Genomic DNA, 10,856 nt, shown 5'->3' with positions numbered 1-10,856 from the left:
TCCTTAATTATGTTCAGCTAGTCAATAATGTTATTATTGTTTATTTGATGTTATTTTTTACATAAAAGGGTAAAATTGGAATAAAAGTTATAGCTCATTCCGTTCCGTTGACTTCCCAAACAATGGAATGGGAAATTAGTTCCATTCCGTCATAAAATATCTAAACAGTGGAATGATATCTTTATTCTGTTCCATTCCGTTCCGTTCCATTCCATTCATTCTGTTCCATTCCGCTCCGTTAAATTTAAGCTATCCAAACAGAGCCTTAAGCTAAATAAGTGATAAATCTGGAGTTTGAACTGATGTCCATGCATATTGGAATTTTACCACCAACTAAGTCATGCTCACAAGGAATCTCTTCCGTTCCTTTAACTAATTTTTGTTTCAATTTATTTTGTTACATTTTATATTATTATTTATCTTTTTCTTATAATATATGCACTTGGTCATTCATGATTTCATTCCATTTATTCGCTTCTTTGAAGAAAAATGTTAACTAATGTCTCTCATACACTAGTTAAGGAAACAACCCTAAATCTTTAACTATTAAACTACTTTAATCTCTTAGATCAAACTAGTTAAACTAACAAACATCCCAACCTTTGAGCCTTCTGATAACGTTTATTGAATATTGTTCAAGCTCTATTTGATTTTTGGATATACTTAATTTTTATGAATGACTTTGAATTTGTTATGCTTTAAATATGTCATATTTTATTATTGAACCCTTACATGTCTTCTTTAGCACTAAATGCAACATTGTTTTTTATTAGGGAAATGCTAACGGATGCCCCGGGCACTGGTTAAGGATATGAAAAAGGAAATTATATAGTACTTAATGCATTGAAATTGTGTAATTAATTTATAATAAAATCAAAAGCAGTTTCCTTTTATGATAATAATTCCCTTTTATGGTATGCTGAACCAGTGCTCCGGGAGCACCGGTTAGCAGGACCCTTTTTATTATTACTACAAAATATTGTTATTTAAGTAGTACTACTATTAGTTATTCTCCTTAAAAAAGTAGTATTAATTAGTTATTAATAATGAATTTTTTTCCTCAATATTTTTCTCTGATATTTTGTCCTATAGATATTTTTCTCGGATTCCTATCGTAAGCAACTTTCAGTTAAAAAACATTTCGTAACTTTGTAAGTATCTGCATGCATTCCACGAGGGATTATTTTTGAATATAATAACACGGTCGTTATCACCCAAGCATGGCAAATAGTCGATGATGAGATTAGCCACATGACATGTGCCTCATATACATCATGCAGGTTTCACCATCCTACAATTAATGCGCCACGTAAAATTGTTTTTGTGTGTTAAGATCATAAGTATTGCATGGAACCTGTAATAAGCAATTAAAAACTGATTTAATCCATGCTCCATAGTAGTGAAATAGATTGGTTTGAGATTGCAAAGCTTAAGTCAACTCTAGTCTGGTCAAACCATTCAAGGTTTAATAATCTAAAGTATAAAATTTAAAATAATAATCATAATATTAAAAAAATGTAATTAATATTTACTTAAGTAGATCGATCTGATAAACATAAAAGATCTTAGTTATTTATGGTTTATAACTCCATCTTTTTAACTAATTTTTTTAAAAATATTATAGTCTTCTCTATTAATAAAAAAATTATGTCTAACGTGAGTCTGATGTAGATTAGGTCGTTGACTCATGTCAGTTCAGTGGTTCACCTAGCCTATTTCCAACCTAATGCTCTATTCAAAATCATTTACACATTTATTCTTATATCATTTACAATGGAGCTCCCTATTTTGGGTGTTTAGTTACGTAGAGTATGATGTGTTTATACCTCTCTTGTTTTATAATTTTTTTTCTTTCTATGTTAGTACTTAATAAGAACCCAATCTCTTCAATGTAACACCTAGGAAAATTACTATATAGTATATGTCATCAACAACTTTATATAATTACATTTTAACAAAATTCATTATCCTTAGCACTCCTTGTGCTTGTTAACCGGCTTAGTTTATGTTAATATATCTCATTTTGACTTGTGCGAATTTTTATTTATTATTTTAATATAATTTATCATATCAAACTTAGCTCTTACAGTTATCAACAACTAATAATTCCCTTGAGAAACTTTCCTATATATTAAAATTTTAACTATATAGTCATTATTTAATTACTTTTGAAAAATTAGTCATACTTTGATTGCTAAAACAACAACTTATATTTTATAATTATGACTTCTCAACAAAAAAATTTAAAAAGAAAAATTTGAAGTTATTATACGAACACTATTTTTTTAGTTCATTCAGAACACTCAAAATATCAAGACTGGTCTTAAGTTATATTAGATCCCAATTGTTTATATATATAATCTATATTTATTTAAGTTTTTTGTTTTGATATTTATGTTGTATGTTCTTAAATTTAAATTTGGAAAAGAGTTATGTTGTGAATGATAAACTTGAAAAAAAATAATGTCCAACTAAAACTGATATTTAAAATTAGAGCTTCTTTCTATCATGGTCTAAATTTAAATTTCAAAAATATTGATTTGATATATAGGTAAATTTGTCCATAAAAATATCCGACCAGATTTTCAACCCATAATACAAGTTATCACCTTAAAAAGTTAGATAATTTTTTTATGATAGAAATTAAAGGGTTGTTACAAGGTGTACAATCAGTCTGTTCCGTAGCAATAGCTTTTGATAATAATTGATGGATCACTCATTGTTATGCAAAGTTTTTCATGCTCGTGTTGCATGTGACTAATTATTATCGAAGATGACTAAACATGACCAGAGTCTATATCATCACAAAAGTAAGATAACCAATGGAAAGCCACACTCCAAAATATGCCATTGATTGATCGATTATCCTCGTCACACGGCTCCACAATATATATGTATAAGTCCAAAAGGTCAAAAATCAGTTTTAACATAGTACAATCAGCTGCTCCACTTCTTTTTCTGCCGGAGATGAAGATAAGGTTTTGCTTGAGCAGCTTAGTGTGGCCTACCATGAGGAATGGACTTGTTTTTATAGGAGCAACCAGTGGCGAAGCCAGAAATTTTATATAGCCCTGGGCTAATTTATCGCAAATTCATATGTGACATAATATATATATATATATATATATATATATATATATATATATATATATAGTCATAAATCGAAATAAAAAAGGTTCATCATTTTTTCAACAAAATTACAATTTAAAATAAGAGAGATAAAATATAACATGTCAATAGCGTGCTAAATAAAATTAGGATGTAAATGTTGTAACAACCCAAATTATAATTAATGATGAGAAGACAATTAATCACACTTAGAGATGGTTTAACCAAGACTAATTGAAAGAAGATATATTATTCATTCCAAATGGAAAAGAAGAATATGGTGGTCAATTCACTATTAGTGGCAGTTTTGTAATTAGTATTAAGAGGAGTGACATTTTCCTTCATAACTAAAGGACATATTTTTTAAGCCAAGCATTGTTCTTTCCTTCTTCTTCCGAGCAACTTTAAGTAATTTAAGTAGGGATGTTTGTAGTTCGATTTGGATCGGTTTTTGAGATAAAAGTTATTCATTAAAATTATATATAGTATGTGATTCAGTTTTGCTTGTTTGGTTATATAAATATGATTCAATTCAATCTAATTCTTGTATTGGGATGAGATCAGTTGACATTATCGTGTCAAACTTAAAAATATGACACATTCCATAATTTTTTTTTTACTGGATAATCGTATTGCAAAATTGATTGTTGGATTGGAACATATTACAACATAGATCATGTTTATAAAATTTGACATTGATTGGAAATCATTGAAAATCATTTTATATATCAATAAAATCCATCAAAATTAACTTATTTTTAAAAGTTTATAAGACGTTAATTTTGATTTTCATTTACATGTCACCCTTCATATTCTTTGCTACATCAAACAGTAACTTGCTCGGGGTTTGTTCTTCTTTGCTTCTTTCCGTTTTCATCTTAAGGTGGTTAATTAATGACTCTGTCTTGGCAACATGTCCTATTCCCTGCAAGTCTATTTCTATTACTGGAAGATGTGCTTTCCTTGGGGATTCATTAATTTCATAGCTTTCTAAGAAGCGTAGCATTACAGGATCTTAAAAATAAGCTATAAACTCATGAGAAAGTGACTATCAAAAGATTCTTTTTTAGTCATGCGAAGACATAAGCAATAAGCTAAAAAATGTGTCTTGCCAATCAGACCGTAAGAATATCGTCATTTCATACCTTAAGCAAGCAGGCTCCAAAATAATTGTGGAGACAAGTGATTGGAGGAATGTAGTTGATCGAGAATGGAGGAGAAAGGTGTGACGAGATTCAATCATCGCAGTCGAGATATCTTTATTTCATGTTGCTACATGCATTGTGTTGCTCATATCTATTTTACCTTACTTTTTGCTTGCATTAATTAAGAATGTATCTTGATTAATAATGCTTAGTTTTTCTTTGCATTATTATGTATCAATTTCATTCTTAATGTAACAGTACATTTTATGTAAGAGAAATGCTTGAGATAGCGACAAATACAGTAGCGAGAAGATCACGAAGGCTTTGTAGCACTGCACAATTGTAAGTCCACTACCCCACCATCCCGTGTTTGCCGGCCAGTATAAGATTTCATGTCAGACAACTGTTCGTGAAGAGTTCGGGATAAAAAACCTCGCTACAAATAGCATCACTGTTTATGTAATTGCATTACATCTCTTCAATTTACTGTCTTGAAATTCTATATACATTATGGGAGCAAGATAGAGATGATCTTGTTGTTAATGATTGCATGGTGATATATATCTCACTTATTGGTGATATTGATAAGATGCAAAATTTAGAGGAAATTCAAATACTTAATTATGATAAATCACATTTTATTTGATCATAAACAGGACATTCATGCATAAATAAACCAAATGTTCATCTATGCATGTGTTATTTGAGGCTAGAACAAAAGAAAACCACAGACTCTAGAACACCAAAATACAACATTTGATCAACAAACAAACATACTTGTACATAGACAAGATCAGTCTCATCTATGTATTTTATTGAAAGTTGCAGCAACAATACTTGTAGGGTAGCTTAAAGAGATCCTTAGATAGACACACTATTGGGAATTCCTCTGCAAGTCAAGCCTTCTCCACTGGAAGGTAAAAGCAAAGTGTAGGGCATCTTAACCGGGCCAGTTCGGTTAAGCAAATCTGGTTCTTTGTTTCTGCTTTCGATTTTTTTCTCGATGTCTTCCATCTTCTTTGCAAACCTTTTGAAGGCTACTCTTGCCTTTTCATCAGCTGTCCATTCATCATTCTCTCTTTTCCCTAGGTAAACTTCATCAGAAGCATGCCTTGACAAAATCTCTATCACTGTAAGGTCAATGAGGGCCTCAGTCTTTGGTGTGATTGTTCTCAAATAAGCTCTTTGGTCATCTTTCTCCATTTCTGCATATTCTTTGGTTCCCTTTTCAGGAATTAACCTCCTTGTCATAGTTGGTCGGTTCAAGATTAAACCACCGTAAGGATATTGTCCGAAATTGACAGCTGCGTGGAAAGCAGATGCAAGCCATATGATTATTGAGCAAGACTCCACCAACTCGTCAATTGAATTCATCTCAGGCCACCAAGGCTTATTTTTATGATCACCATGACCGATCTCTACGACTTCTTTCCAAAACTCTTGGAGCTCTGGATCTCTTTGAATGGCCACGTCTGTCTTGTAGTACAAGCTAACATAGTCTTTGACCCATGCCTTGATAGCATCCCATATCTCTAATCCATCAACAGCAAAAGGGTAGTCTTCTATCACAAGGCGAAGTCCATGGGGTGCACTGGCATCTGGAACAGCCATTCCTCTAAATGAAGCAAAACGATAAAACATGTAAGTAAAACTCGTTAGAGGTAAAAACAATTCTAGCGTCAAACAAGTTTATCATTCAAATAACTTTTATGTAAATGTATTTAAACATAAGTCATTTTTGCTAACCTCTTGATAAGATCGGCAGGTAGTGCTTGGTCGGGGAAAACCCAATCCTTGTAAACTGCAGAAGACATCTCAACAGCGTACGGTCCTGGCAAAAATGCCTGCTCTATAATGCCACCTCCACTGATCAATGAACTCCGAGCAAGTGCATTGATGTTCATTGTGTCGCGATAGTGAGGTTGTAGAAGCTTATGAATAGGATGAACCACACTGAGACACCTATTTGTAGCTATGATGAATGGCTCAATCACGCAATGGGTATTCAACCAGTGACTCATGAGTTGGTGAAAGCAGGCATCATTTACAACTACATAAGCCTTGGCCAATTGCCAAATTGTTCTTTGAACACCATGTCCTTCTGGAGGCAACAACACTTTACTCACAGCTCCATATTGCTCGCCATCGGGGTGTGGCAAACTTAGTTCGATGGCCAATGGTTTTAAAGTCCCATCATCTTTCAAGAATAGGATTGTCCTAGTGGCATAAGACTTTGGAATAGGTTTGTTTATATACTTCAAGTATGACATGAATGCGTCATGGTAATCCAAAATGAATAACCTCTCTTCTAGAATTGCCTGTTCCACAAGTAAATGAATACAAATTCGATAGACATCAAGAGGATAAATCAATGAAGACATATATAATGTGCATTTGAATCACCAAGATTATTTCAAAATGTCTTGTGTGATTTCCTTTAATACAATACACATATATTTACCTTTTCTACTGTGAGCCCATCCATGTTAATCTCCAAGTGTTCTTTTGTTATTGTACTGGTTTGATCTCCATAGACATTGGGATCTAGCTTGCTTTGGGGTGGAAACACCTATCATTCATTAATCAACGGAAAAAAAAAATGTCATATGAGGAAGAATTACAAATTTACAAATTAAGAATTACATGCTACTTTTAGTTTTATCTTACTTGAAGTCTTTGAATCACACATGGATTTACACCAGCAAGCATTTCTCTTGCAAATTCTTCATCAGTCATCCATGCAGACTTATCAGCTGTAAATTTCAAATAACAAAGATGTTAGAAATAATTAGTTGAGAGTAAAGTAATTATTCAAAAAGAGCTACTTCATCTCTTGAATTAGTTAGCAGACCTTGAATGACATGGGGAGGTGGATACTTGAGGAAATTTTCACCATCAGTTCGGAAGATTTCCTTTACCATTGCAATGGGGCTAATAGCACTGATGATATCTGTAGGTAGCTTAACTCCTCCTTCGAAGAGGCAACGTACTTCTTCGAAATTATCAAACTCTTTGTCGAAGTCAAAAAAATTGCGAAATTTAGGTATCACATTTTGATTTAAACCTTTCAATCCAAATCCAAGGAAGTCAGCTTGCTTCAAGTGACCAAACACTTCATCTCTTGGGACATAGTTAGTATCAGCTGCTGGTCTCTCACTCATAGAATCTGTAAATTAATGAATCATCATATCAATAATATATATTCATTAGTAAAAAGTTTTCAATTATATATTACTAAGAAAAAGTTGAGATAAATTAAGTTAGAGATTAACTAACTAACTAACCTGTTTTGGTAGGTTTTCTGCCGGTTCTTCCCCTACGAGGATAGGGAAACTTGGAAGAACCTCCGAGAATTGGACGAGCAAGGTCTCGACTCTTATCTGGATTTCCTAAATCATTGTAAACATCATAATCATAGATTCTGTCCCATTCCTCACGCATTCCTGTTCCATCTCCCCTTAAAGTATCCAATTCCACATGTCTGAAGTTAACCAGTGGAGCTGGCATTTCATGTGGAAGGTATGGCTGCAACATAAATAATTACATTACATGACTTTTCTTTCAATCATGACACAGATTAATTAAACAAGGTGCGTTTGGCCCGACTTTTTTTGAGCTTAAAAGTTATTTGATTCCAAAGTTAAATTTGGTACTTGTAACGTTGTTACCTTATTGGCAAAGAAAATTCGGTCCTTGCGATATTGTTTTGCATTGTAAACCCATGAGTTGCAAAGAAATGTAATGGAATCATGACCAGGTATGTCTTCAAGAGTTAAACTCACAAGGTAGAACTCAGCTTGTGTATAATTTTTAATGTAAAATGCTCCTGGAATTCCAAAATCATTATCCCATTCAAAAAAAACATTGAATGCATCCTGTCTTGCTGCCAAGGTTGGTAAAAATGGAACACGTTTCTCCAGAAAGAACTGATCTCCAACAAACCCATTTCCCATTCCTAAAATAATAATTAAAATTATGAGTTAGCTTATAATTCCTTGCGTAACAATAAAAAGCCGTTGATATATGTCGGGATCTGAGTTCAAACTCAAAATTTCTCATTTCTCTACGCTTAAATGTATAAATCTTTTTTTAACGGACTACAAGTGTATAGTATAGTATAGTATAACGAAAAAATATAAAGGAAGAGATTATATATGCATTATTATTAAGATTATTACTGTCAGTTTTGGTGGCACTGATCAACTGGAGGCCAACACTACGGCCTAAGATAGCAGTAGCACCATCAATAACACCACCAACAACGTCTCTAACAAGGCCAAATCCAGCTCCAAGTGAAGGGCCAGCTTTAATATCATTCAAATCCAATGCATTCTTGCACATCAACACAACTGTCCCCTTAATCTTTTGCTTCTTTTTGAAAATGGGAAACATCTTGAATGATTTTGATTGGCTTAAGTTTGAGATAAGTGAAGTTAAGAGAAGAAGAAGAAGAAGAAACTTGTGTAGAAGAGGAACTCATAACCATGCTATTTATAGGGGAAACTATAAGAACTACACTATGGTAGAATAGGCAAATGGGACCAGAGTTTTTTTTTTCTTTTTTCTTTCAACTTTTTCTATGTACATATATTAATGTGATTGGTTGATTTCTTATATCAATAATAATATAATAAAATATTCGCAAGTACATCTCAATTATTAGCAACAATGATGTCAAAAAACAATTGATGTACTTCAACAAAAAACAATGATGTAAAAAATTATTAACAACAACATTCATCGGCATTTAAAGTAATATCTTAATTTTGTTTACACTTTTTTTTTGTCTTTTTGACAGTTTTAATTAGATGGATAAATTATCTTATTCAATCTCAGAATCTCCTCCATTTTCATCTTCACCCTCTTCTCTTTCATTGGGATATATACAAACCAAAAATTGTTCAACACCATATTTTTATATGATTGTTATTTTATTAATTACTTTTCTCTCTTTTTAAATTTTATACAGTTATCCAATAAATTGTCAATTTTTTATTGTTCAAATACAATTTTTGTAAACTCCCGTTATTTCTTGGACCTACCAATCCCAATATTATGCACATGTAATAATAATGTAATGTACTTCCTCATATACCCTAAAATAAATGTCTTTTTAGTGAAAGTAAATATGACAATTTTTATTTTAAAAAAATAAGTCTAATTTTATTATTTTAATGTACATACCATTAGCAGCTTTATTTTATTTTCATGAAAGTTGTTTTATCTCAACTTTACTCCTAAATTAATATTGTATGAGATACTTTCCGTTTGTTTCGCTAACAAAAATGACAAGTTAATCAAGAACAAAACTAAACGATGATACTGATACAAATATGCATGACCAAAGGGCGTGGTAGAAACGAATTTTACCTTATAAGTCACTCTACTCATACCTAACATGGATGAGAAATTGAATCACATCCATATTTTAGACGTTTGGGTATGGGTTCGGAATTTGAATCTCAAATATGATTAATGAGTTTCACCGAAAGACTAATCGTTCAATTTAACTCAACTTTAATTTTTAAGTGGAACAATTGTTTGGTACCTCTCGAACGAACTCTAAATTATTTGTGTCTTCTTCCCCCAAAAATTGAAGGATTAACAAAACAAAAAAAAAAACGTTATTGTAATAGATTTTGCATTATCGGGCAATCAAGATCTTCATGATTCTTGCCTTGATCCTAGGCAACCATAGTTGTATATATATCTTACTAATCAATCAAAGCACAATTCAAAGTTTCTTAGTTTTTATTGTATGAGACAAGTTTAAGAGTTTTTTTAATCCCATGTTTCGATTCATTTGCTAAAGTCTACACATGTCGTATGAGCATTTGTCTTCATTCAACAAAAAAAAAAAAAACATGTGTTTTCATTCTATCGAAAAAAGAACATTTGCTTTCAAAGTACTCCCTCCGGTCTCAAATGTAAGAAACTTTTCACTTTTTAGATTCATTCAATAAATGATGTATGTGGTAATATAGACCACATACATCATTTGTTGAATGAATCTAAAAAGTGAAAAATTTCTTACATTTGAGACCGGAGGGAGTACAATATTATATACTCAAGTCCAAGAATAATATTACCAGCTCTCTAAAAAATAAATACAATTATCAATATTTTGTCAATTTTTTTTATCAATAATAATATTTCAAGAAATAATTCACAATATTTCTTTTATAAGCTCTCAATAATTTATAAATTTCATCCAAATAATATTTTTAAAATTTTATTTATTTTAACAATTTTAAAATATTTAAAATAGGAAAAACAACTCTGACATAATAGGGGAAAAGTGGAAAGTTATTGTTATTTGGTGTGAAATTGTTTTATTCTAACGTGAATGTAAGATTTTCACCTTTATCATAATTCATACAAGAGCATATGTAAGATCTTTAGCCGAGTAAAAACAACGTGAACACTCTGAGATTGAATATGTACCCACATCATTTAATAATTTGATGTTATGTCTATAAAAACTTGGGTTATTATCTTTTTCTTTTTTAAAAAAAAGAAAGAAAAACTTGGGTTATTATCTTAAATAGTCAATGTAATTTGAGTGAGGTTTAATTAAAATACCCTTTGTATAAATAAAAACAT

At 31.5% G+C, this 10,856-nt stretch overlaps 1 protein-coding gene across 1 annotated transcript; it reads right to left on the bottom strand.

Moving 5' to 3' along the window:
* Positions 1-4,850: 4,850 nt before the first annotated feature.
* LOC146940593 (linoleate 9S-lipoxygenase 1-like) lies at positions 4,851-8,718 on the bottom strand. The gene is made up of 8 exons (XM_085754284.1): positions 8,432-8,718; positions 7,922-8,208; positions 7,538-7,778; positions 7,105-7,419; positions 6,921-7,006; positions 6,715-6,822; positions 6,000-6,571; positions 4,851-5,868 (listed from the first exon to the last, which is right to left on the bottom strand). Exons 1-8 carry the CDS (start codon positions 8,643-8,645, stop codon positions 5,115-5,117), a joined length of 2,577 nt encoding a protein of 858 aa, XP_085610410.1. The 5' UTR covers positions 8,646-8,718; the 3' UTR covers positions 4,851-5,114.
* Between the last annotated feature and the right edge of the window lie 2,138 nt (positions 8,719-10,856).

This window comes from Medicago sativa, chromosome 3 (genome assembly GCF_051527215.1).
Source record: "Medicago sativa cultivar Bolivia chromosome 3, Bolivia_mono, whole genome shotgun sequence".
Lineage (NCBI taxonomy): Eukaryota > Viridiplantae > Streptophyta > Magnoliopsida > Fabales > Fabaceae > Medicago > Medicago sativa.
The sequence above is the reverse complement of the archived record's forward strand: the minus strand, read 5'-3'. Positions and strand labels throughout refer to the sequence as shown.

What these genes read in the sequence shown, in the direction of transcription:
- LOC146940593 (XM_085754284.1), bottom strand. Translation starts at nt 8,645, where the DNA reads ATGTTTCCCATTTTCAAAAAGAAGCAAAAGATTAAGGGGACAGTTGTG. An exon ending in CAGTGCCACCAAAACTGACA is followed by an intron (nt 8,209 to 8,431) that starts GTAATAATCTTA and finishes TTATTATTTTAG; the next exon opens with GAATGGGAAATGGGTTTGTT. An exon ending in ACCTCCCCATGTCATTCAAG is followed by an intron (nt 7,007 to 7,104) that starts GTCTGCTAACTA and finishes TGAAATTTACAG; the next exon opens with CTGATAAGTCTGCATGGATG.